Below are 26,095 nucleotides of genomic sequence, written 5' to 3'. Positions count from 1 at the left end.
GATTATAGTGCATTCACATTTAGGGGCTGAGGCCTTGTGTCTGTGTGTATGGTGGGGTGGTGATAGCAGAAACTGCCTTGGAAAGATAAAAGGAGCCTGAGAAATTGTATAAAATTCAGTGTGTGTGAGTGTGTGTGTGTAGGATGGCACTTTGTTGTGTCATTGTCATTAGGTTCCCCACCACTGCCACTTACTGTTATGAAGACACTTAAATCCTTCCGGTGGCCTTCTGAGGTCCTCTGTGTCACCTCCCTGCTGTCCTCCTGCCCAGCCCATCCCCCAGCCCGACCCAGCTCCGAAGGTCTCTTTCCTTCCTGTGTCCCCAGCCTTCTCACGTGTCCTTGTGAGTGTCATCTCAGCTCACATGTCCTCTACTGAAGAGAGGCCCAGGCCTGGCCCAGGCCTTACCCAGGCAGGATCTCCTGTCTCCCCAGCCCCAGTGCGGCTCTCTCTCTCTCTCTGTCCTCATTGCTCTGGATGGATCTGCAATTATCTGCTCTCTTTATTTATTCCTTTCCGGGTGTCTCTATGGAGAACTGACCCTCCCTGCCATCAGAAGTGACCACACTCCCTTCAGCTCTCAGCACCCTGGTCCAAATACTTTGAAGGTGTGGGGCCTGGGTCACTTGTGTGCCTGCCAGTCATGGAGGGAAGAGAATGGCCAGGGCCAGGACGGAGGGGGGCAGGGCGGCCCTGCCCGCCTGGACAGCCGGGAGAAGAAGGCGGGAAAATGAGGCGAGGCGGGAAAACGCCAAGAGAACAAGGCCTGCGGGTGGGTAGAGTGGAGAGGGCTGGCAGGCCCCGCGGGAGTGGGGTTGGGGGACGATCAGGCCCGCTGTAGGGCGTCAGAGGAGGCTGGTGACGGTGGTCATTCATATTTTCTTATGCTGCTGGACATTGGTTCCGGCTTTTCCGACTCCGCGGATCATTAATGTGTGTCCTGGGAAGGGGGGCTCCGGGGAAGGGCCTTGGAGTCTGGAGGGGGGGTTGTCTTCTCTACCTGTGAGGTCCCCCCCACTAGGGTTCCCGTGGGGCATGCCGGGGGGTGGTGGGGGGGCCTAGGCCTTGCTGCCCAGGCCTCCTGGCACGCTGGACGCACCCGGCAAGGCGCGCGCGCGGCGCAGGGCGGGGCGGTGGCCGGCGGGGCGGAGTTGGGGTGGGGTGGGGGAGTGGAGTGGAGGGAGGCGGGGGCGCCCCCACCTCCTTCCTCGCTTCCCGCCACTGCCACGACCAATCAGGAGGCAGGAGCCCGCCCCCCGACTCTGCCCCCCGCGGCCCCCGCAGCTCCCAAATGCCGAGTTTTCGCGGGAAACAAATCAGAGCAGCTGGTAGCCGGGCTGGTTGGCGTCGGTTAGGCCTGGGTGCTCCGGGTTACAATCGGGAGGAGATCGCGGCGGCTTGGAGAGGGGTGAGCTGCCTGGGGGGTGTCGGTGGGGTGGTGGGGACACTGGGCGCAGCGGTGCCAGCCTGGGTCAGCTCTTCTGCTGCGAGCGGGACACTCGGCAGAACTTTTCCCGCGTGAATAGGGACATGCAGCTGGCGTGGGTACATGTGAGTCCCGTAAGGTCCCCTTCCCCACTTCCTCCCCGGAACGCCGGGGCCGGGCGATTGGCGCGGGGGTTGCGCGGTGCGAGCGTGTGTGTGTGTGTGTGTCTGTGTGTGCGGGGTGTGTGTGTGTGGGGGGGTGGGGGGGTGGGGGGGTGAGAATGTCAAGGCTCCGCGCCTGCGCGCGGGGAGCCCCGCAGTTCAATTGTGGCGCCCGGGCCTGATTTCGCGCGCCCTGACTTCCCCGGGCGCGTCTCCACCAATAGGAAGAGAGCGGGGCGGGGCGTCTTGATCCTGCTGAGCCAATAAGAGAAGCGACTGGAGTGAAGGGGGCGGTACTTGTCCAGCGGGGGGCCCCTCGGTCGGACCCCGCGCTGGGGGTGGGCGTGGGGTGGTTTGGCGAGACTCGCGCGGGTCGGTGAGAGTTTGTAGGGGGGGCTGTCGGGGGTCGGAGGGTATCGGAGAGTGCTAGGGTCCCCAGGAGGGTCTCCAGGGGCGCTCGGGGGTGGCCGGTTGCCATGGCCACCACGGGGCCGGCGGCATGGCGCACGCGCGCCGGCGGGGCCGGGATGGGGTGGGGGTGTCGAGGGGATCCTCCGCTGTCCCCTAGGACATCCCGAGGCTCGAGGTGGGGTGTCGCGTGGTGGCGTCCTGCCATCTCGGCCGTCCTTGTTTTCGAGTTGCTCTGGGACTTGTGAAGGAAGTTCCAGCCGGTTCCAGACTTGAACGAAAACCCTGGGTTAGCAAAAGTATCCAGGAGGCATGAATGAATGAGTGAACGAACGAATGAATGAGCGAATGAACAGCTGCGTCCACTCCTGGGGTGGGTGGAGCGCGTCCAGGCCTCAGGAGTTTTTCCTTTCTAAAACCCTGGATGGAGTTTTCAATCTTCCAACAATCTGTGGTGTCTTGGCTGGTCTGACACCCTCTCCCCCCCTCCCCTTTCCGGGTGGGTCCTGAGAGTCCTACTTGTTCCCGCAGGATCTGGAGGATCTGGTCCTCAGTAACTCCCTCATTTAGTGGCCCTGAGAGGTCTGGTAGGGTGATCTGGAAGTTACCTAGTATCCACTGGACAAAAGCCAACATAACCCCCCCACACACATCCCAATACCCTGGCATGGCTACATGGTTTGTAGGCAGCACTGACCTCAGGTCTTGCTTTCTTCCTCTCCCCAGAACCCCTTTAGCAACTGCAACCATGTGGGTCCAGGTGCGTACTATGGATGGGAAGGAGACTTACACCATAGACTCCCTGTCCAGGCTCACCAAAGTCGAGGAGCTACGGCGAAAGATCCAAGACCTGTTTCACGTGGAGCCGGGCCTGCAGAGGCTCTTTTACCGGGGTAAACAGGTAAGCCCCCCCTCTACCCCTAAGCAGGCTTCTCACCCCCAGAGTCCTACCTTTGTTCTTGCCTGGTACACAGGCAGCCCGCCTCTGCAGCCACCCACTCACACACAGTCTTCCCCCCCCACCTCTCATCCGGTCCCGCTTCATGTCTCCCGGAAGGAAGGAGCCCGTCTTACACGGAAACCTCAAATGCCTGAGAGGAACAAAGGCCAGGCTTGTACATGGACACACGAGACCCGGCAGCTGGCACTCTGTAGTCTAGAGCGTGGGCTTTTAAAGTCGGCTACATAATTTTCTTTTTTTAAAGCACCCCTTGAAATAATTTCTAGAGAAAGAGATAAGAGGTGGCTCCCTGAGAGGTGAGGAATTCCCTGAAGGGCTAGGAATCATCAAGCAATTAGGATGGGAGGGACCAGGTTTTTCCTATAAACCACATCCTGATTGCCCCACAGCCCACCCTGCTTAGGTTCAGACCGGCTTGTTTTGGTATTTCGATGAGCTCGGTGGAAGTCGGAGTTGGGGAATCTCTGTGCTAGCAATCGTTCCCCCTTTACCTCCTTTCTGGGCTCGCCATCTTGGCGGAACAGCTAATCCACACTTGGGACGCTGTTTTGTCAGTACTGGGGGCCTCTCCTTTGGTTGGTGTCTTGGGGGGACAGTGGTGCATTCTGGGAGCAGGGTTCCTGAAGGTGCTGAGATGGTATGGTGGAGGAGCTGCCGCCAACTGTGAATTCCAGCAAGGAGGCCACGAGCTCTCTAAACTGGATTAAAAAGTCGCCAGCCGAGTGTGCCTGTGCCCGACTTTGTTGTCGAGCTGGGTACTGCTGCCACCTACTGTCTAGGTTGGAAAACCGGCACTGTGCCGGCCTGGCTAGGGGCTAGGGAGGCCCCTTTGAGCCAACTCCCATGAGCTGCGATGATTAATTTGTTGGGAGACCTTCAGGCTGCCTTCCCACAAGACACTGGATGACTTAAATGTCTCAGGATTCAGAGCTAAGCCTCTCCCCCTTGCCTGCCTGCCTGCCTGCCTGCCTGCCTGCCTGCCTGGGAAGGAGCCCAGAGCAGAGCCTGAAAACAGCCACATGCCGGCCTGGGCAGGGGCACCATGACCCAGCCAAGGTCTGCTGGGGGCCACCTTCCTTCTTCTTCCTTCCTCCCACCCTGACTTGTTTTTAGTGGCTTTCAAGTGGATCTTGTTTGGCCATACAGGTCGTCACTTCAGCATGGTATCAAGTGTATGAAGATGTGTGCGCATGTGTCCCCCCATCCTGGGGCTTGAACTTGGGGGCTGGACACTGCCCCTTTCCTTTTTTTCACTCAAGGCCAGTGCTGTGCCACTTGAGCTACATCTTCACTTTTGGCTTTTTGGTGATTCATTGGAGATAAGTATCTTATAGAATTTCCTGTCTGGGCTGGTCTTGAACCAGGATCTTCAGCTCTTCCAAGATGTCAGTCCTCTGTCCAGCCATCAGGCCATGTTTCCCGCTGGGTGCACTTATTTCAAAGTACATTGAGGACAGCTGTCTAGCGGGCTCATTAGTTAACTGGCCTGGATAGCTATATGGAGGGAAGTGTATGCATGTTTACCATAGTGCTTGGAGTTACACGTGTGTCCACACCTAGACAGAAGTGTCTGCCTGTCACATCTGTAAGCTTGCCAAGCTATACACCCAGGGGAAGCTCTGTTCCACACAGCCAGGCCCTTGTTGGTTAGGCCTTTTATCCCAGAATGAGAGCCAGGAGGAAGTCTATCCTGTCCCTGGGGTAGAAAGCCACCCCAGACTGGTCTGGATTTGAACCTGGAACCTTGATGTCCAAGACTGAAGGCAGCAATGTGCTTCTGAGTTCAGCTGTCTCTGCCCCCCTTCCCAGGTCTGTACCCACACCCCAGCTCTGTAAGAGAAAGTGCTTGCTTCCTGTTTCCGCAAAGGGAAAGGAGCCCAGACAGTTAGTGATGCAATTTCCCCAGGTAGGGGCCAGGAGGAGGTGCTGGGTGACAGGAGGAGGGGCCAGGCACACAGCGGGCCGGAAGCCAGCTGAGAATGTTGGAAGTCAGCCTGACTCACTTGCAGGGGAGTACCAGCAGGCTGTTCTTAAACAGAGGCGGTTCTAGAGAGTATTCATGCGTAGTCTTTTATTTTTTCTTTTGAAAGAAACATGGTCCTGCAGCCCAAGGTCTCCAGGGAGGTGAAGTGAAACTTGAAAGCGGAGTACAGCATGTCTGCTTCAAAGTGGGGGAGTCATGGTGGTCTCTCCTCTGGACTGTGTGGCGCTTATATTTCTTGATGGTTACAGATGTAGGAGCTTAGTGAGCTGGCAGGGGGGAGGAGGGACTCTCCTTCCTACCCAGTCTCAACCCAGGCAGGAGGGGATCTGGCAGCTGGCTTTTTCTTAACACTTTCCTTAAAAAAAATAGCAATGGGGCCTGGTGCTGGTGACTCGTTCCTACAATCCTAGCTACTCTGCAGGCTGAGATCTGAGGATCACGGTTCAAGCCAGTCCAGGCAAGAAAGTTCATAAGCCCTCATTTCTACCATTAACTAGTAAAAAGCTGGAAGTGGAGGTGTAGCTTAAGTCCAGTCAGTGACAGTGCATAGGCCCTGAGTTCAAGTCCCAGGACTAGCCGAGCCTAACTTCCCACGCACATGCGCTGTCCCCTATGCCCTTAACTTCTGTTTCTACACCTTCCAAGACTGAGATGGGATGGGCCCTGATGCAACTCAGCAGCTAGGCTCAGCAGGCTAGGTAATGGGTATGCTGAGCCTGGTTCCTGATCAGCCAGAACGCGCTTATGCACCCCATGACCTCACCTCTGCCATGGCCACAGACATGGCACCTCATTGCATGAGGACAGTCAAACCCAGTTGGTGACAAACAGCCTGGGTCAGATCTATCAGTCAGATAGCCGGGGAGTGTCTTTGCTGGGGTGACAGTTACAATACCCTCTCGCTTGGCCCATTACCTTGAAGGTGGGTCAGGTAGTAGATCTCATACTTGCCAGAGGTCATCACATTGTCCCGAAGCTGTAAGGGAGGGTCTCTATTCCTTAGGGCCCACTCCCATAGTGCCTTCCTAGGATGGTCGTGGAGCCTGTGAGTGCCAGTCAGGCTCACCATACCTCCTGGGCTGTGTGACAATGAATGGTGGCCTTGTGAGCCTGAGTCTGCTGCTGACCTAGTAGTCCTGGCCATTATGGTTTAGAAGCCATGTGAATGGATGTGGCTGTGTGCCAGGGAGACGTATTTCATACCCTGGCAGGGGCATCACTTGAGCCTAGGTGCTCAAGCACAGTCTGGATAACCCAGGGAGACCCTGCTTCAAGAATACCAAAGCAAGGCTGGGAGTTTGGCCTAGTGTTAGAATGCTTGCCTAGCATGCACGAAGACCCGGGTTTGATTCGTCGGTACTACTATATATAGAGAGAAAAAGTCAGAAGTGGTGCTGTGAATCAAGTGTTGAGTTCTGGCCTTGAGAAAACCCAAGGACGGTGCTCAGGTCCTGAGCTCAAGTCCAGGATTGGCAAAAAACAAACACAAAGCAGCAGAAGCAGAAAGCTGTGTGTGTTTGAGCATAGATGCGTGTGTGCAGGTCTTGAGACTTAAACTCTGGGCCTGGGCTCTGTCCCTGAGCTTTTGTGTGCTTGACTACTGGAACCACTTCTGGCTTTTTTGTTAATGCGCACTTCGCAATATGTCTCAGACTTTCTGCCTGGACTGGCTTTGAACTATGATCCTCCTATCTCAGCCTCCTAGGACTACAGGTGTGAGCGGACAGTGCCTGGTTAAAGTTTTTTAAGAACAGTTGGAATTGAGCCAGTTTCCAACCAGCTTAAGTTGGCGGACCCAACTTTTCTGGAAGGAACAGTGGGCTCTGGAATGTGCCAGGAATAGGTCCCAATAGCCTTTACACCCCCAGGATGATCAGGGGTACCCCAGAACTGTTGATTTGGATTCTACTGGTCATTGATATTAGACATGCAATTAGACACAGGCAGCCCCAGGCTGTCACCTATCACTCCATGAGCTCCTCAGCTTTTCCAAAGAGTGGCCACGCCATGTCGCTATCATTGTGCCAAGCATTCTGACCCCACCAGCCCCTTGGTGCTGGTCTAGGCCAGGTCCTCAGCTGTGGCTGAGCCAGGCCTGCTTGTCACTGTTGACCTGTTCTTCCCAAGTCTCAGGTCCACTCTCCCTGCAGGCATGCTGGCTGGCTGGCCCTTCTTCCTGTGGGTACCCTTCTGTCCCATGTCTCATGCAGTTGGATGTCTGTTCACCTTCACTTCTGGATTCTGTGGCTGGGCCAGGTCAGTGGAGAATGCATTTTCCAGTGCCAAAGTCCACTGCTCAGCCATAACAACTTGAGCTGTCTTAGAACTCTGTTTCTCTCACAGTCCCCTGAGCCAGCCTGAAGTGCCACCTGTGTTCTCACCTCTAAGGTCCTCGAGAAGACATGGGTAGATGGCAGACATGGGAGTATGTAGACCTTTTTTTTTGTGTGTGCCAGTACTGTGGCTTGGATTGAGGGTCTTGAACTCTCAATATTTCCCAGTCATGGCTGGTGCTTTCCCACTGGGAGGGGGACCCTTCCATCCAGTGTTTTCTGCTGATTTGGAGATAGAATGTTGGAGATTTTTCTGCCTCAGGCTGGCTTTGATCCCAGATCTTCCAGACCTTGAGTCTCCTGAGTTAGTTACACAGACAAGCCCTCAGTGTCTGGCAGCTTGAAATCGGGGCCTGGGCGCTGTTCCTGAGCTCTTCAGCTCAAGGCTAGCAACGCTACCACTTGAGCCCCAGCCCCACTTCCAGCATTCCCGTGGTTATCTGGAGATAAGACTTCACCAACTTTCCTGTCCAGGCTGGCTCCCAACCAGGATCCTCAGATCTCCGCCTCCTGAGCAGCGAGGATTTCAGGCCTGAGAGTCACCAGCGCCTGGCTTTTCTTAACGTCTTGCCCTCACTCGTGTGAGGTGGCCTAGGGGCCCTGCACTCAGCCGTGCCCACCCGGTGGTCCCGGAGATCAGCCCGTCTGCGGGATGGCTTCTGCCTTGTTCCCCAGCGCCCTGGCCCGCGGGCCTGGGACCACGCGGCACCTGGCGCGCATGCGTGGTGGGTGGCCCGGGGCGCATGCGCCCTCACTTAATGCGCGCCGCCCCGACCCCCGCCGCGGTGGTGACGTCACACACCGGCAACATCACGGGCCTGGTCACAATTTCCCAGGCCTTTTTTTCTTCTTGCGATCTTCAGTTCCCGCGATCCCCCCCACCCTACCCCTCCCGCTGCTGCTTTTCCTCCTCCCGCCAGCAGGGCGCTGGGGGTCCTGGTCCTCGTCCTGGTCCAGGCCTCCTCCTCCTCCTCCGCCTGGGGCTCCTCCTCCTCCGCCTGTGCCCCACTGCGTTCTGGAAACGACTTGGATGATCCCAGAAATAGAGGATCGGCCTTGGCTGCACCCTGTCTGGCTTTGCGGCTCCCCCACGCTTCTGTGGTGTGTCTCCTGCCCGTGTTTCCTTGTGGGTTTTTTTTTTTTTTTTTGGTCGGTTCTGGGGCTTGAACTTGGGGGTCTGGGTGCTTTCCCTGTGCCCCTTGAGGCACAGCGCTACCTTCAGCTTTTTCTGACAAGTGCTCATGGACTTGCTCCTGTGCCCTGGCTGGCTTTGAACTGTGTGATTCTCAGCTCCTCAGTAGCTAAGATGACAGGTGTGAGCAACCAGCACTCAGCTTCCTGGTTAATTGTTAACAACAGAAGCACCTGTGGCCATCCCATGGCCGGGTCTTTGTTGCTTTTATTAGTGCCACTGGCTCCCGGGTTGGGGATTTAGGCTCTTGGAACCAACCATGAAGGTTCAGTGTTGAGTGGCTCTGTAACTAGTCTAGCCCAAGTGAGAAAGATACACACACACACAGAAATGCACATGTGCACACAAGTCTGCGCTTGTGCAGAGGAGATCTGGTGCATTGTGGGGGAGGGGCCTTATATTCCTGTCCCTGGCTAGTACAAGCTGGTACCTGCCCTCTGTGAGCCCTTCTGGAAACTTCAGGGAACAGCCCGACCATCTTGTAAGATGCCTCCCTCATGGAATCTGAGTTCAGTAGCCCCCTCCATGTGGCTGTGAACTCTGCAGCCTGGGGCTGCCCAGCCCCCAGAGTGCTGCTAGGAATGTGGAGGTGGGGAGAGGGGAAATAGGAGGGGTGGACCTGGCCTGGCCACCCTGATCTCCCTGGGTCAGGACCCGGCCTGGCAGCACAAAGCCATGGCTGTCACCTGTCTCTACCCCCACCAGCTACCACCTCTCCACTGCCTCCCCTTCCCAACAGTTTCTGCTGTGAGCCAGGCTCTTTAGGCTCCTCTGTCTTCTGGCTTTTACCACAGGGTGCCACTCTCCTCCCCCGAGCATCACTTCCTGTTCCTCTGGGGGCTGATTCATGGTCATTCTCTTCACTGCCCTTGGCAGAGGGGCCTCTGGCTGTGCCATGTCTGCAGATGTGGGGCCTGCCCTCTTCTCCGGGCCCTCCCAGTGGCAATGTAGGCGCCATGCAGGGGTGACCCATGACTATTGCTCTGTGCCACCCTTGGGCACGTGTGGCTGCGGTTGTACCTGGTGGTGCTCAAGCAGTACTGTTCACCTAGGGACACGAGTGGGGTGTGCTGTGCTCACAGAGCCATGCAGAGTGCCTTGTCCTTTGAGTTCTTAGCTCTGCTGGGGATAGTAGTCTTCAAAAAGTGGCTAGGGAGACTCATGCTCTTTAGACCGAGAGGTGTGAGGGTAGCCGCTTACACCCCACTGTCTTCCCTCCATACAGGCTTCAATCCCTTGGCCACTCTGGGGGTGTCCTGTGGTTGGGCAAAACGTCTACCATGGCAGTGTCCCAGTGCTTAGAGGCTGCCTGTTCTTTCCTTAGTAACCAGCAGATCCCTCTATGTCCTTCCTGAGCCCGCCTTCTCCAGAAGGTTCTGCAGCAGTAATCACACAGTGTAGGCTATACATGCTGTTTCCCTGCCCTCCCCCCCTTTTTTTTTTTAATCATGGTCCTGGATCTTGAATTCAGGGTCTGAGCACTGTCCTTGAGCTTTCTCAGGACTGGTGCTCTACCACTTAAAGCCACAGCCCACTTCTGGCTTTTTCTATGTGGTACCGAGGAATTGAACCCAGTCTTCATGCATGCTAGGCAATCACTTACCACTGGGCCAAACTTCCAGCCCCACTGCCACATATTCTATGTATGCAGGACTGAGGAATCCAACCTGGGTCTTCACGCATGCTAGGCAAGCACTGTACCATTAGGCCAATTCCCTGCCCGTTCCTGAGCTTTTCTACTCAAGGTTAGGGAGTTAACCACTGAGAGCCACAGCTCCATTTCTTGCTTTTGGTAATTAGAGTTAAGAGCCTCATGGGTGTTCCTGCCTGGGCTGGCTTTTTTCTTTTGGCCAGTCCTGGGGCTTGAACTCAGGGCCTGGGCACTGTCCTTGAGCTTTCTCAAGGTTAGTGTTCTACCACTTGAGCCACAACACCACTTCTGGCTTTTTTTCTGTGTATGTGGTACCAAAGAATCAAACCCAGGTCTTCGCGCATGCTAAGCAAACACTCTACCACTAGGCCAAACTCTCAGCCCCCCTTTTTTATTTTTGAGACAGTGTTAAGGTATGCAGCTCACGTTGTACCTCACCCTTGCGGTCTTCCTGCCTCTGAAGTATTGCTGACACCTGTCCGGCAGGTGCCCACTGCCCACAGATCCTTGAGTTCCCTATGGAGGGAGGGTATAATCCGTTATTCTTAGGTCCACTCACAGGTGAGAATCCCTTGCAGTGATCTTTAGAACCACCTCATCTCTAAAGGAAGGTCTGACCCCCATTCAATAGTCCCCACCCGCATTCCATGCCCCCCGCCCCCATTCCTATCTCTGGAGTCATCTGATCTGGATGTTGGCAGAATATTTTGGGCCTTTCACGCCTGCTTCTGTCACTGGGTGTCCTGTGCTGTAGTAGAGTTGGAGCCTTAGCTTGTTCCTGGCTGGGTGATGCTCCACTGTGAGGTTGACCATGCTGTCTGTCTGTCTTGGTTTCCTCTGGGGACTGATGTCATGTGATGTCTATGACCTATGTGCTGGTTGTCTTGGTCCCTCCTCCTGTTCAGAGGTCTTGGTCCCTCTGCTGGTTCAGAGCTGTGCCCAAGTTGGAGGGCTGGGGTCCTGCCCCCAACCTGGAGGTTCTCCCATCTGTGCTGTCTGTGAACAGGCAGGTGGGACAGAAGCTGGGTTTGGCTGCCTCAGAGACCTGCCTGCAGCTAGGGTGAGCTGTAGTGATGGGTTTCCTGCCACCTGGGCACCTGTGCTGAGTTCGCTGGGCACCCTGGGGCCCAGCCTGCAACTCACAAGGATTCTGTTGTCATGCCAGGCGGGACTTTTGAGCATGGGAGGAGCTAGAGGCCTTAGTTCCTTCCTCCCTCCCTCCCCAGAGAACAGGCTGAGATCCTGATGGCTCAGGTGGACTGCTGCACCCCAGAGATTGATTGCTGGAAGCAGTGATGCATCTTAGTATGGGCGGAGGGAAAGCTGAGGATGCTGGGTGTGGGCAGGCTGACCAGTGACTGAGAGCCAGGCCTCTGCGCACGCTCAGAGCACTGGGGTGGGTTCAGAAGAGAAAATGAGAATACTCACTGTGCAGGTCCTCTTGCCAGAATTGTTCCCTGGTCCCCTTGTTGGAATGACCACCAGTGTCTCCAAATGTGGCCAGATGTTTCCTGTGTACTCACCTTTGATTGGGAGCTGATGGCGGTTCAGTGGGCTGGGCCTGCCTGTACCCCCTGGCATGCCCAGGACAAATGTCCCCTCTGCGTCTCTGCAGATGGAAGATGGCCACACACTCTTCGATTACGACGTACGCCTGAATGACACCATCCAGCTGCTCGTGCGGCAGAGTCTGGGGCTGCCATCCACCTCTAAGGAGAGGGACTCGGAGCTGTCTGACACCGACTCTGGCTGCTGCCTGGGCCAGAGTGAGTCCGACAAGTCCTCCACCCACGGCGAGGCGGCGGGTGACAAGGACGCCATGGATGAGACGGACCTGGGGCTGTACAAGGTGAGGTCTAGGCAGCTGCCTGCAGATGGCCCGAGCCCCCTGCCGGCCTGGACCCCAGAAAGAGGGGCCCAGGTGTACTATCTCTGGCACCCACTCGTGTGTGGGCCTTGGGGGGGTGTCCCTGGTGACTGAAGCTAGGGCCAGTGTCAGAGCCTAGGACCACCGATTGGTAGAAGTTTCTAGAGGTTGCACAGGAAGCCTGGGTTTCTAACATCTCTGGACAAACGGGGAACTCGCTGTGGCTGGACAGTGTCTGTCTGGCTGGGCCTGTGGCTCCTGTTCTTACCAGGCGCTGCTTGGGCACATGTTGGCACAACTCGGGAGACTTGCAGGCCCAGGCTGCCCACAGAGGAACCCCCTGCCTCCGTGCCTCTGTGTACTGCCCTACTGCTGCCAGCCTAATGCAGAGCTCTGAGTTTGCACTCTTGCCTTGAAGCCCAAACAAACCTCATCCCTCCCCACTGCCCCCCCCCCCCCCCGTGGCCCACTCCTTCCTGGTCCCCAGGGTAGAGGTAGAATAAACCCACTGTTGCTGTGCAGGTGAACGAGTACGTGGACGCCCGGGACACCAGCATGGGTGCGTGGTTTGAGGCTCAGGTGGTGCAGGTGCTGAGGAAGGCTCCGGCCCAAGATGAGCCCTGCAGCTCCACGGCCATCCCCACCCTGGAGGAGGACATCGTGTACCGGGTGAAATACGACGAGTGAGTGCCCTGTGCCGTGGGCTGGGGGACCCTGGGGCGCCAGCTCCAGAGCACCTGGGCCCAATGGGGCGATCACAACCAGAATCTTCCCATGAGACCCCTGTGAGTGACCTGGGTAGACACAGGGTTCCCCCCCCCCCCCCCCCCCGGGAGCGTGCTGCCTGGCACAGCCTGTAGGGGGCGCTCCTTCTCTTGTTCTGTTTTCTTCCTCTGTGACCACTTTCCGCCCTGGCGGCTGCTCCCTGTGTCCCAGGCCCCAGCTGGGGGACAGGATTGGCATGTCTGCACACAGGGCTGGTCACCAAGGACACGATGCTGGCCAGGGGGACCTGTGAGGGCCAGCATGTCCTGACTCGATTACAGCTGTCAGCCCTGCCTCCTCTCTTATTGGAGAAGAGTTTCATGGAGTTCCCTGCCTGGGTTGGCTTAGAATCGTGATCCTCAAGATCTCAGCCTCCTGAGTAGCTAGGATGACAGGTGTGAGCCATTGGCGTCTGGTCCTGTTTGCTTTCAGTCCCAGGCAACTCAGGGCCTGAGCACTGTCCTTGGGCTTTCTCAAGGCTAGAGTTCTACCACTTAAGCCACGGCACCGTTCCCGGCTTCTTTCTATGTGTATGGTACCGAGGAATGGAACCTGGGTCTTCGTGCATGCTAGGCAAGCACTCTACTACTAGACCAAACTCCCGGCCTCCCTTTTTCTTTTAACTTTAATGCCTGACGAGTCCTGGACTGGGATCCTCGTGTTTATGCTGTCTGTGTAGTTGGGATGACTTGATTGCCATTGTGTGCACCCAGCTACAGAATTAAGATAAAGGGTCTTTGGTGTAAGGCCTCCACGTGTCTAGAACTGGAACCTCCTGTTAGAGGGATAGTCCCCAAGCCATGTTGATGTGTGTGTGCTTCATACAGCTACTTTCATGGCTGACATGTGGAAAAAGCATCGTTTTTTTGTGTGTATGTGTAGGTCAGGGGGCTTGAACTTGGTCTGGGCACCATCCCTGACTCTTCAGCTCAAGGCTACTGCCTTACCCTTAAGACAAGCCCTACTTTGTTTTCTAGAGGTTAATTGGAGATAAGTGTCTCAGGTCCTATTGTGCCCAGGCTGGCTTTGAACCTTGATCCTCAGATCTCAGCCTCCTGAGTAGCTAGGATTACAGGCGTGAGCCACTGCACCCAGCTGGAAAAAGCATCTTAAACATCTCCACATTTCTCCAGTATTGGTGTCATTGGAAGGGGTGTGGTTGGGAGATGGAAGTATGGCTCAGTTATCAGGGGTGGGGCTTAGGCCACAGTCCTTGTCCAGTGGGAGGCCCTGACTTCAGACCCCAGTACTGCCAAAAACCAGTGTCAAAAACTGAGTGGTCCTGGCTGGGAATGTGGCCTCGTGGTAGAGTGCTCACCTAGCATGCACGAAGCCTTGGTTCAATTCCTCAGTGCCACATACACAGAAAAAACCAGAAGGGTGCTGTGGCTCAAGTGGTAGAGTAAAGCCTTGAAAGCCCAAGGACAGTGCCCAGGTCCTGATTTCAGGCCCCAGGACTGGCAAACGCGCACCAAAACCTGGGTAGTTATAGATACGGGACTAGTTTCTCTGCAGTTTGTGATGGCTGGAGATTTGGGTCACCATGCTGGCTCAGCTAGCCTCTCCGAGGTTTGGGGGTGAATCTGTCTTGGAGGTTCATGTAAATTTTTTTGTGCTTTCTCAAAGTTGTGGCCACTCCACCTTCTACCTCTCCTTTTCCTCTTTCTCCTCTTCCCTCTCGCTTCTCCCTTTTCTCCTCCCCTCCTTCCTTCCTCCTCTCCCCTGCCTGGATCTTTCGGTGATGTCGACCCCTCTGCCCCCTGTCTTATAAAGATACTTCTCAGAGTCTCTCCAGGATCCCATATCCAGAAGATGCCAGGTCCTGGGTGGCCCCTGGGAGGTTGTACCCCCAGACTGCCCCCTCCCTCAGCTGTGGCCTGTGCTCAGCGCATGCTCAGGGGGGTGGGGGTGGCAGGTGGCATCTTTTGCCCACTGAAGCCAGCCAGTGTGGCAGCATGCAGGCTCAGGCCAGGGCTTTCCTGCAGCTACCCCGAGAATGGCGTGGTGACTATGAACTCCAGGGACGTCCGTGCCCGCGCCCGCACAGTGCTCTCGTGGCAGGAGCTGGAGGTGGGTCAAGTGGTCATGCTCAACTACAACCCTGACCAGCCCAAGGAGCGGGGCTTCTGGTACGACGCAGAGATTGTCAGGAAGCGGGAGACCAGGACGGCACGTGAACTCTATGCCCACGTCATGCTGGGGTGAGCCCTTCCCGCCCTGTCCTCAGCCCTGCACCCGCCCTTGGGAGGCTTCCCCTTTGTCCCCATGTTATCTGAGCTATTGGAGGAGAACATGAGGGGCTGAGGGTCAGAAGCCCTGGTGCAGGTTTGCAAGTCTGGGGAGCAGCTTCAGGAACTCGGGGTTGTTGGGGTGCAGCGAGACACAGCACTAAGCCAAACCCCGGCAGGGTGCCGTGGACTGACTGGTCCTTTCTGCCTTTTGTTTTTGAGATGGCGTCTCAGTGGGTTGCCAGGCTGGCCTGAGACTCTCAAGTTCAAGCAGTCCTGCCTCAGCTGTCCCCAGTGCTGAGATGATAGGCAGGTGCCATCATGCCCAGCTCAGTTTCATTCACTGACTGCTGCTCTTGTTTTCTTCCTTCAGCTTGCTTTGGGTTGGTTTTGCTCTTTTTTCTAATACAGGATTTTTCGGAATTTGAGATATTTTCCTGTGTATGTGCGCACGCGCTTGGGGTGTGTGTGTGTGTGTGTGTGTACACATGTGTGTACTTGGGGTTTGGAGTTCAGTCACGTTTACTAGGTAGGTTGCTCTTTGAGCCACACTCTTAGTATTCCCTCCCCACTCTCCTCCCCTTCCTACCCCTCCACCTTCTTGTCACTGGACTTGAACTCAGGGCCTGGGTACTGTTCCTGAGCTCTTTTGCTCAAACCTATCACTCTACTATTTTGAGCCACAGTTTCACTTCCAGTGTTCTGGTGGTTAATTGGAACAACAACAACAAAAATTAACATTCATAATATATAATCTTAATTTTCCAAGTACATTAATTTAAAAATATGTGTCCAGTACTTTAAGACCCCACTTCTAAAGTCACTCTTGGTATCCTTGTGGGAAAATATTATACTTTTGTTGACGAGGCAGCCATTAATGAGATTTCCTTTATGGAAAATGACAAAGTAGTTCCCAGAGAGCAGCTGAAAAATATATTTTGTTAGTAATCACCTCCACAGCCAACTTGTAAAGATCAGGTACTCCAAGCGTCTTTGCGTTTGTGCTTAGCTTAGCCTGGAATGTGCTACTGCTGTTTGGAATCTCATAGCTGGGATGAGAGGTGCAAGCCACTGCACCCAGCTTTTTACTGACTGACTTGGGGTTTTGAGAAACTTTAGTCCTGGCTAGTCTTGAACTGTGACCCTCTGGATTTCAGCCTCTCAAGTAGCTGGGACAATAGTTGTGAGGCTCTGTTTTCTCTTTTCTGATGTAGGCATTGACAGATTTCTCAAGGCTAGTGCTGTACCACTTGAGCCACAGCTCCACTTCTGGCATTTAGATGGATAATTGAAGATAGGAGTCTCCTTGACTTCTGCCCAGGCTGGCTTCGAGTAGCCTCCTAAGTAGCTCAGATTGCAGCTCTGTTTGATCTTTTAAAATTTCCTTTGAGATTTTGTTTGTCTTTCTGTGTCAGTCCTCATCTGACTGCACTGTGGTCAGCTGTGATGTCAGCTGTCTGATGAAGGTCATGATGAAGATTGCCTCTGCAGCAGGTGTGGGTCAATCAGGATTAGATTTGCTAGGAGCTCGGGACTGATCTTCTGACTGGCCAGTGGCGAAGGATTCATAGGAAGTCCCGGCCACATCCATAGGACTGTCTTTCCCTGCTCCCAGTTTTGGAATCCCCAGACTGTGGTGCATGGTATCTGCACATTATGATTGTTTTGGTACCCAGGCCTCAATAACTTTGTTCATGCTGGTAGCTGGGCATGAACTCAGGGCCTCTGGCTTTTTGATTGCTGTGGCACTGTACCACTTGAGCCATATCTTTAGTATGGACCTTTCTGCTCAACTGTCTTTGAACCAGATTTCCCAAGTAGCTGGGATTACAGACAGGCATGAGTATAGGCCCCAGTTCTGTGTGTGTAGATGGGTGGATAGGGACATGGGGCAGTGCCCCACATGAGCAGGGCTCACCTGTGGTGGCATTATGCTTCTTACAAGCTGTGGTGGGACTTAACTGTACCCACAGGAAGATGGTGAATCTTCTTTTCCATTGGCCAGTTGGTAGACTTTCCTTCTGTGTCCGCACATATTTGTGGTGGCACGAGGGTTTTTCACAGACGCCTAAGACTTGCTAGGCAGGGTCTTTGCCATTCGAGTTGCACCCCTAACCCTGTTTGCTTTTACTGCTTCATTTTCAAATAGGGTCTCATATTTTTGTTCTCATGGGCACGAACCAGGCTGCCCCTAATTTTGCTTCCACGTTGCTATGGTGTTTGCTATGTACAGCCCATGCTCGGCCGAGATGCCGTCGACTCTGGTCTAATTGGCCTTGCGTGTGCCAAGGCTCCCGCTGAGTCTGCTGATGACAGCGTTTTTGGAAACAGGGTTTTGCCATTTTGCCTGGAGTCACCAGGCTGAGCGCAGCCCTCGGAGCCTCCGGTCTGGCCTTGGCAACTCAGAAGCGGTCTGTGCTGCTCTGCAAAGGGTCTGGGCAGCTAGAGTGTTGTAACATTCCAGAACATTCCTCCCGCAGGGACAACTCTCTCGATGACTGTCGGATTGTCTTTGTGGATGAAGTCTTCAAGATCGAGCGCCCCGGAGAATCAAGCCCCATGGTAGAGAACCCCTTGAGACGTGAGTCCCTCCACCCCACTGGGCCTTCCCTGCTGTGGGGTTCCCCACTGCCCCCCCTGCCCAGCAGGCATGGCTGACCCAGGCCTCCCGTGTTCAGGGAAGAGCGGCCCGTCCTGCAAGTACTGCAAGGATGACCCCAACAAGTTGTGCCGTGTGTGCGCCTGCCACCTGTGTGGGGGCCGTGAGGCGCCCGAGAAGCAGCTGATGTGCGACGAGTGCGACATGGCCTACCACCTGTACTGCCTGTGCCCGCCCCTTACCAGTGTGCCCACCGAGGCTGAGTGGTGAGAGGCCCGGGCCTTGGGGAGGGGCGGGGTACGTCCCCAGCAGACATGGTCTCCGGCTCTGATCACCTATGTCACAGTATACTCCTCCCCACACTGTTCTCACCCCTCCCCTGTGGAGATGGGGAAACTGAGTCACGGATGGGAGCTGGCACATGGCCCGCTGGGTTTTCTTGGCCCCTGAAGGATAAGGAGAGCCCCTGTCCTGTGCAGTGTCACTGCCGGTGCCCTGGTGTGTGTGTGTGTGTGGTGGGGGGGAGGGGGCTTCGCCATGTGAAAGCCTGTGTGACCCCAGATTCTGGGCCACACACAATGACCAGTGCTCGGTGACTGTCACGTCCAGGCCTGTGGGCAGAATGCCCCGTGACTCACCCAGCCTTGCCCGTGCAGGTACTGTCCGGAGTGCCGGAACGACGCCAGCGAGGTGGTGCTGGCGGGAGAGCGGCTGCGAGAAAGCAAGAAGAAGGCCAAGATGGCTTCCGCCACCTCGTCCTCCCAGCGGGACTGGGGCAAGGTGGGGGCGCAGGACCCACTCTGTCCCCCGCCCTCCTGCCCCTGCTCCCTCTGCTCCCCTTCCCTATGTACTTCCCCCCCCCCCCCCCCCCCCCCGGGCTCTGCTCTGCTGCCCCTGCTCACTGGCTGACCTCTGCCCAGGGCATGGCGTGTGTCGGCCGCACAAAGGAGTGCACCATCGTCCCCTCCAACCACTATGGACCCATCCCCGGCGTCCCCGTGGGCACCATGTGGCGGTTCCGTGTCCAGGTACCTGAGACTGCATCGGCACCCCTTCCTGTCAGTGGCCCAGCAGGGTAGAGGCTGGAGCCCACGAGTCTGGGCTGGCATGGGAGGGCACAAGCCGACTAGGGATCGCCAGGGACACAACCCACCGGGTCCTGAGCATTGCCCAGCCCAGAGAAGACCTTTAGGGAAGTTGGCCGCAGCCAAGATGGGGGCTCATGATGACAGACCTGCCCTGGCTTGGGTACCAGGGGAGGAGATGCCGGAGCCCTGTGCACAGGGGCCCCACACAGTGTCTTGGGTGTTGAGATGCCCACGTCCCTCCAAGAGAGCCTGGGTCCCCCGGGGTGGGGCTGGTCACACCGAAGCCTGTCATGGAGTAGCTGAGGACTGACCTTCATCTCCTGGGGAATGCTGGCAGGTCAGCGAATCCGGGGTTCACCGGCCACATGTGGCAGGGATCCATGGCCGCAGCAACGACGGGGCGTACTCCCTGGTCCTGGCCGGCGGCTACGAGGATGACGTGGTGAGTATGCCGGGGACGGCTTCACCTTTAGGCTGTGGCCCAGCACCCAGGTACACCATCACAGCCTCCTCTTGGTGGTGCTCCCACATGAGTCACGCTCCCAGCCCCATTTAGGGCTTGAACTCAGGGCCTGGGCGCTGTCTCTGAGCATCTCTGCTGAGCCACAGCTCTACTTCTGATGCTTGATGGTTGGTTGGATGTAAGAGTCTCAGCTTAGCTTGGGCTAGCTTTGCCCAGTGATTTTCAGATCTGACTCTCCAGTAGCTGAGATCACAGGCATATGAACCATTGGTGTCCCAGAGCAGCTATCAATTTTTAAACCCTTTCATGAACTCTCCCTGCCCCCCCCCCCAAAAAAACCTCTCCTCTGCCCCAGCTTTCCTAGAATTACAGGTGTGAGCCACTGGCAGCGCCTAGCCAATCTACGTACATTTTACTTCTCACAGAAGCTGAGCTAATCAGGTGCCATGGCTTCTAGCTATTGGTTATGATGGGGTCTCTGAAACTTTCCTTCCCAGGCTTTGAATCCCTATTCTCTTGATCTCCGCCTCTGAGTAGTGGGATTCTAGGTGAGCATTAGTGCTTTGCTCACTCTGCTTTTTTTTGGGGGGGGGCAGCCTGTGCATTGTCCCTGAGCTCTTCAGCTCAAGGCTACCACCCTACCCCTTGCGCCACAGCACCAATTCAGTTTTCTAGTGGTTAACTGGAGATATGAGTCTCTCAGTCTTTAGTGCCTAGGCTGGGCTTTGAACCTTGGTCCTCAGATCTCAGCCTCCCGAGTAGTTAGGCTTACAGGCATGACCGACTTCTGTCTTATCTGTCCCAGGACCATGGGAATTTTTTCACATACACGGGGAGTGGAGGGAGAGACCTTTCCGGTAACAAGCGGACTGCAGAACAGTCATGTGATCAGAAACTCACCAACACCAACAGGTTTGTGGAGAACACATTTCTTCTTTGTCTATTCATTCTTGTCTGTGCTGTGCTTGGTTTTGGTCTTGGTATGGCCAGAGAGGGGAGGGGATGATGGATATTTTTGCTCTCCGTCCCTTTTGTTTATGCATTTCTGGGGTTTGAACTCCTGACTTGAGATTGCTATGCCTCCAGCCCCTTGTCTGAAGCAAACATCCAAAGGCCATAAGGGATTTCTTTCGTTTCCAAGGCTGTGTGGGGCCCATTTTCTGCAACTGTGGGGTCCTGCCATCCTAGTGCAGAAAGCACCTGTGGGCCATGAGGGAGGGAGGAAACGAGCGAGCGAGCATGGCTCTGTATTGGCCAAGTCAGGAAGTAAGCCTGCAAGGAATCGACTTTTTTTGTGGATGTCCTGGGGCTGAGCCTGGGCGCCGTCTCTGAGCTTTTGTGCTCTAAGTTGGCACTCTACCACTTTGAGCCACTTGTCCACTTTCAGTTTTCTGGTGGTGGTTAATTGGAGATAAGAGTCTCGTGAACTTTCCTGTCTGGACTGGCTTTGAACCATGATCCTCTGATCTCAGCCTCCTGAGAAACTAGAATCATAGGTGTGAGCCACCAGTAATCGACTGTGTGCCCTCTTCTCAGGAAGCCCGAGTGCAGTGGGATCCTATTTGGTCCCCATTCCTCCCTCCTTCCAGGGAGGGCCTTGTACCTCTCTTTGGGGGAGACACTGGTCCAATTCTCCACAGGGCCCTGGCACTCAACTGCTCGGCACCCATTAATGACATAAAAGGGGCGGAGTCCAAGGACTGGAGGTCAGGGAAGCCTGTCCGGGTGGTCCGGAACATGAAGGGCGGCAAGCATAGCAAGTACGCCCCGGCTGAGGGCAACCGCTATGACGGCATCTACAAGGTGAGTCCTGGCCCTGCCCTCCGCACCCCTGGGCCCTGCCCCCCGCACCCCTGGGCCCTGCCCTGACACCCCCTGTCCCTGCCACAGGTGGTGAAGTACTGGCCCGAGAAGGGCAAGTCTGGCTTCCTGGTGTGGCGGTACCTACTGCGGAGGGATGACAGTGAGCCCGGGCCCTGGACCAAGCAGGGGAAGGACCGGATCAAGAAACTGGGGCTCACCATGCAGGTGTGTGCAAAGCCCCCGAGCACCCCTGTCCTCCCCAACTGCCTCCTGTACCCCAGGGCCCAGCTGGCCCACTCAAGGTTTCTCCTGGGTCCCTGTCCTTCAGCACGACCTTCCAGGACCCCAGGACATAGCACCTGGGCCTTGGTCAGAGGCTGCTTAGTGGTGGTCTCCGCTAGAACTGCCTCCCCTCCTGCTCCAGCATCAGAGCAGGTAGAACTGGTAGAAAGTACAGGGATCCAGGACCTTGCAGGGCTCCCCTTTCTGCACCCAGTTTCCTGAGAGCAGATCGCAGATAGTAAGTTCCTAAGACAAAAGTCCTCCCAGTGTAATTCTGGTGTCTTCTGTTCCTGCTGTAAGGGCTTGCTTCCCAGCTTGATAAATGTGGGGCTATTTAAGGATTCTTAATTGCTACTGAGAAGCTGATAGGGCCTGCCCCTCCCCCAGGGGGTTACAGGAGCTGTCATTTGAATGTGCTCCTGTACCCCAGGAATTGCCAGAGCCAGAGAAGAAAGGCAACACAGGGGACATTTTTAGTCATTTTATTATTTGTAAATTAAGAGGCCAGTCTTGGCTTGAACTCAGGGCTTTGCGTATTCAGCTGTCCTTGAATTTCTTTGCTCAAGGCTAGCTGTTGTATTACTTGAACCACAGCCCCACTCCCTGCTTTTTGATAGTTTGTTGCAGATAAGATTCTTGGGGACTTTTCCTGCTGAGACTAAAACCTTAAAACTCCTGAGTAGCTGGGATTACCTGGGATTACAGGTGTGAGTCACCAATGCCTGGCTGAGAGTTCATATCACCAATATTCACACATACACACACAATGGAGCACACGATACAGGAAAACAATCTTAAGTTGGTTGGGCTTGCAGTGTAGCCAAACAATGTAAGGCTCTGTTAGGGGTCTACAAAGCACAGAAAAAAAGGCCCTAGGCCTCCAGTTGTTTAAAAGGAAGTTTCCTTGAATTCCAGGATTCCTTTTGTTTTTTATCTGAGATGGGGACTTCAACTCTGTGTCTGATACTTCTACTTATTGGCTTGGCCTTCTACCACCTAGACCATGCCTCCAATCCGCTGAAAAGATTTCTTGACACTTAGTGGCCAGCTGAACAGTACTGGCCAGGAAGCAGGCTCCACACTTGGCTTTGGTTTTGCTTTTTTCTTGCAGTCTTGGGGTGGGACCCAGTGCCTCCCCCACAGAGATGACTGCTAAGCCATGTCCAGCCCATTTTATTCATTACTATACGGGCATATATACATGGGTATCTGTCTACTAGTAGGTATGGATGGTGATGAATAAAGTGGGATGGGTGTATATTGTGTGTGTGTATATGTTTATATATTATATATGTGTGTGTGGTGGTTTTGTATCTGAGCTCAACATTTTGTACTTTGCTAGGCAGGCCCTCTATGCTTGGCCATGTCCCTAGCCCTTTTTTGGTTTAGTCTTATTTTAATATGGGGGAGGGGAGGAGGAAGGATTTTTCAGAAGACTCTTCCCCATAGCTGGGATGATAGGTAGACACCACCACTCCTGGCTGGTGTGTTTGTGATGAGGTTTCATTTCCTTTCTGTCTGGGTGGCATAGAACTGCCAACCTTCCAGGGTGGGAAGACAGTTGTGCCTGTCACACCCAGATCTGCCAGCCAGTGACAATCTGGTGCACAGGAATCTGCCCTTAGGTGCCTTTGGGGGGGTCAGGGTGGGGCTGGGGCCAGCCCAGCTTTGATAGGCCTTGGTGAGTGGGGTCTTCTGCTGTCACATCACATCATGTTCCCCCCTGCCCCCCTGTAGTACCCGGAAGGCTACTTAGAAGCCCTGGCCAATAAGGACAAGGAGAACAGCAGGGGCGCAGCCGCCGGGCAGGGAACCCTAATGTCCCCCACACAGGGGCTGTGGAAGCGTAAGTCAGCAGGTGGGTGTCCCCCCCCCCTGCCCCACACACCCTCCCCATTCTGCCAGCTGCTCCCCTCACCTTGTCTCCTCCATGGCTCTTGCCAGGCCAGGCCACCCCTGCGCTCCAGAGCAGCAAGAAGACTAAGCTGGAGCCCCACAGCCTCACAGCGGAGCAGAGCAGCCTCATACAGGAAGACCAGAGCAACGCCAAGCTGTGGGACGAGGTCCTCAAGTCACTCAGCGAAGGGCCTGTGAGTCGCCACGCGTGCGTGGGCTCCCTCCCCGTGCCCACCTCTGGGCCTGGATGTACCCACTGCTCACAGCATGTGTGCCTCCTGTGCAGCTGGTCTCACCACCCCCTTCTAGAATCTTCCCTCTCCCACCCCAAAGCTCTGTCCCTGTGTGATACTTAGTCTTCTCATGCTCCCTTCCCTCCCCTGCTCCTCATCTTTTGTCTTTGCCTTGGGGTGCCCGATCTCCTGCAGAATGTGGAGGTGGGGGGCTGTACCCGAGCCCCACTTGATGGGGACACAATGGCGGCCCCCACTTGCAGGTGTTCCTGAGTAAAGTAGAGGAGGCCTTCCAGTGCATCTGCTGCCAGGAGCTGGTGTTCCGGCCCGTGACCACTGTGTGCAAGCACAATGTGTGCAAGGTGAGGTGCTGGCCCTGCCACGTGTGCCCGTGGCCTTCCTCGGGTCCTAGATGGACCCTGTAACCTTGGGCCACTGTGACCCTGTTGTGGGAGGAGGGCTTCCTTGAGGAGGTGTCCTGGGGGCAGAAGAGGTGGTGTACTGAGTACCTAGATATAAGGTGCTTGGCTTACTGCTTGGAGAGGCCCGTGGAGTCCAGTGGAGACCGATGGAGTCTTCACTCCGCGTTCCCTGGGGAAGGAGGGATGAACCTGGGTTCCAATGTACAAAAATGGAGGTGCCACTATAGAAAAAGACAGAATGGAGAAGGGCCTGCAGAGGGGCTGCCCCCCCCCCGCCTCATCTGCCTTGCCCTGTGCCTTGCAGGATTGCCTGGACAGGTCCTTCCGAGCCCAGGTGTTCAGTTGCCCAGCCTGCCGCTATGACCTGGGTCACAGCTATGTCACGGAGATCAACCAGCCACTGCAGAGCGTCCTCAACCAGCTCTTCCCTGGCTATGGCAGCGGCCGGTGATGCCACCCCTCCTCCTCCCGTCCTGGAACCCCAGCCCAGTCGCTGCCCTTGCTGGCCCTTGGTTTTCTCTTAGTGGGCTTTATTTAAACAGGTAGTTTCCCTACAAAGGCTTGTCTCTCTCTCCAGCGCCTCCCCTCCCCCTCCCCTTTTTTGGTTATTTGGAAGAATTCCCACATTCTGGCTGAAAGGTGGACTTCACTGCGTTTTTGCAATTTTTAAAAAAAATCAAAATACAAAGCCCGCCACTTGACCTGCAAGACAGAAAAGAAAACCCGATGGTTTGAAGATGGAGTCAGCAACTGCGGGGGGGCCCCCCAAAAAAAGCTCCCACGTGGCTCAAAAGAGCAGATTCACAGAATTCTGACCCCAGGAAATGGTGTCTGGCTGCCGAGAGAACAGTCTTTGCAAGGCTTGTGGGTTCTGTCCCCCCTGTGAGGTGAAAGCCACAGAGACAGCCCAGCTTCCAGTCCACCAAGGTGTTTGGAGAGAATGGGGGGCTCCTATGGCCTGAAAGCCATTTCTGTGGGAGCCTCAGACCTGCCTGGAAGGCTTCTGTCCCCATGGGCAGAGCACTGGGGCCGAGCAGAATCTACCTCAGCTGGACTCACTGATGGGGGGAGGCCAGGCGCCACCCCAGGGGATGGGGTCCCCAGGAGTTAAGCACTCAGTGCCGTGTATCCAAGTGCCTTTCACCTGCCTACCCTTTTCTAAAGACGGGTTCTTCTTTCTCAGCACTGAATTTTTGAAACATGCCAACCAGAATCCAGGAAGTGGCGGTTCACTGCAGGTCTTCCCAGTGCACTTGGGCGTGTTTGGGGATGGTTTGAGTTCTCGATCATTTAAATTCACCTTTTCTTTTTAACTCAATGATTGAGAAGATGAGGGAAGATGAGGGATTTGATTATTTTTTTTTTTTTGGAACGAGAACACTTTTTGAAATGAATTTTTCTTTTTTTCTTTTTGTAGTTACTGTATATGTACGAAGATGTAACTTAGGGTTGTTTATTTTTCTTTCTGGTTTTTGTTTTATGTTTTCAGAATGGTTTGTTCATTTTTCTAAATATTACCAGAAGTTTGCAGTTGATACCTCACTGGGTCATGAATATCTGCAATTTCACAGACCTGCAGACAAATCAGCACAATTCTGGGTTTAAAGGTGGTTTTGTTTTGTTTTTCCTTTGTTAGATTGGTTAATGCATTAGGGAAGAAATAGGAAAATTCTGTGTAGGCTTTTTTCTGAAGTTCAGTAATCTTTGTCCAGGTTTTAGCTTGAGAATAAATGTTTTTCACAGATTTGCCTGTGTCTCCCTGTCTGTAGCTGGTTTCTAGAAAGGTAACGGTTGGACTGGGAGCATGGTATAGTGATAGAGTGCATGCTAGCATGTGTGAAACCCTGGGTTTGATTCCTTGGTACCACGTACATAGAAAGTGGTGCTGTGGCTCAAGTGGCAGAGTGCAAGCCTTGAGCAAAAGTGTCAAAGGACAGTGTCCAAGGCCCAGGACTGGGGAAGGGGGAATGGTAAGGGTGTTGGTACCAGAGGTTCAACCTGTAATCTGAGCTATTCAGAAGGCTGAGATCTGAGGATTGTGATTCAAAACCAGCCCAGGCAGGAAAGTCGGTGAGAGACTTATCTCTAATAAACTACTCAGAAAAAGCCTGAAATAGTAATGTGGCTCAAGTGGTAAGAGCGCTAGTCTTGAGCAAAAGAAGCTCGGGCACAGTGCCCAGGCCCTGAGTTCAAGCTTCAGTACTGCCCACAAAAATGATGATAGTTGTGTGTGTATAGGTGCTAAAAATCTGAGGAATTGCAGTTACAGCATGTCTCAGAATAGCATCTTGCGTACCATGGAAGGAGGCAGTGGGGATGAGCCTTATTTTGCT

At 54.9% G+C, this 26,095-nt stretch overlaps 1 protein-coding gene across 3 annotated transcripts; it reads left to right on the top strand.

The window, feature by feature from the left end:
- The first annotated feature begins 1,393 nt into the window (after window positions 1–1,393).
- On the top strand, window positions 1,394–24,320 carry Uhrf1 (ubiquitin like with PHD and ring finger domains 1). Of its 3 annotated transcripts, none has more exons than XM_090340542.1 (17): window positions 1,394–1,408; window positions 2,722–2,896; window positions 11,732–11,965; window positions 12,506–12,666; window positions 14,734–14,949; window positions 17,457–17,557; window positions 17,655–17,841; window positions 18,232–18,355; window positions 18,496–18,603; window positions 19,001–19,105; window positions 19,932–20,038; window positions 20,767–20,929; window positions 21,017–21,154; window positions 22,949–23,069; window positions 23,156–23,301; window positions 23,604–23,702; window positions 24,067–24,320. In XM_090340542.1, the coding sequence occupies exons 2-17, from the start codon at window positions 2,744–2,746 to the stop codon at window positions 24,211–24,213; spliced, it is 2,310 nt and encodes a 769-aa protein (XP_090196668.1). In that variant the 5' UTR covers window positions 1,394–1,408; window positions 2,722–2,743; the 3' UTR covers window positions 24,214–24,320. The 3 variants fall into 3 exon arrangements, with proteins under 3 accessions (XP_090196668.1, XP_090196674.1, XP_090196660.1); XM_090340548.1 differs by lacking the exon at window positions 1,394–1,408 and adding an exon at window positions 2,235–2,284 and having other exon boundaries at window positions 22,949–23,057; XM_090340534.1 differs by lacking the exon at window positions 1,394–1,408 and adding an exon at window positions 2,236–2,284.
- The last annotated feature ends 1,775 nt before the right edge of the window (window positions 24,321–26,095 follow it).

The sequence above is a fragment of the Megascapheus bottae genome, chromosome 1 (assembly GCF_031878675.1).
Source record: "Megascapheus bottae isolate mThoBot1 chromosome 1, mThoBot2.hap1, whole genome shotgun sequence".
Classification (NCBI taxonomy): Eukaryota; Metazoa; Chordata; class Mammalia; order Rodentia; family Geomyidae; genus Megascapheus; species Megascapheus bottae.
The sequence above is the reverse complement of the archived record's forward strand: the minus strand, read 5'-3'. Positions and strand labels throughout refer to the sequence as shown.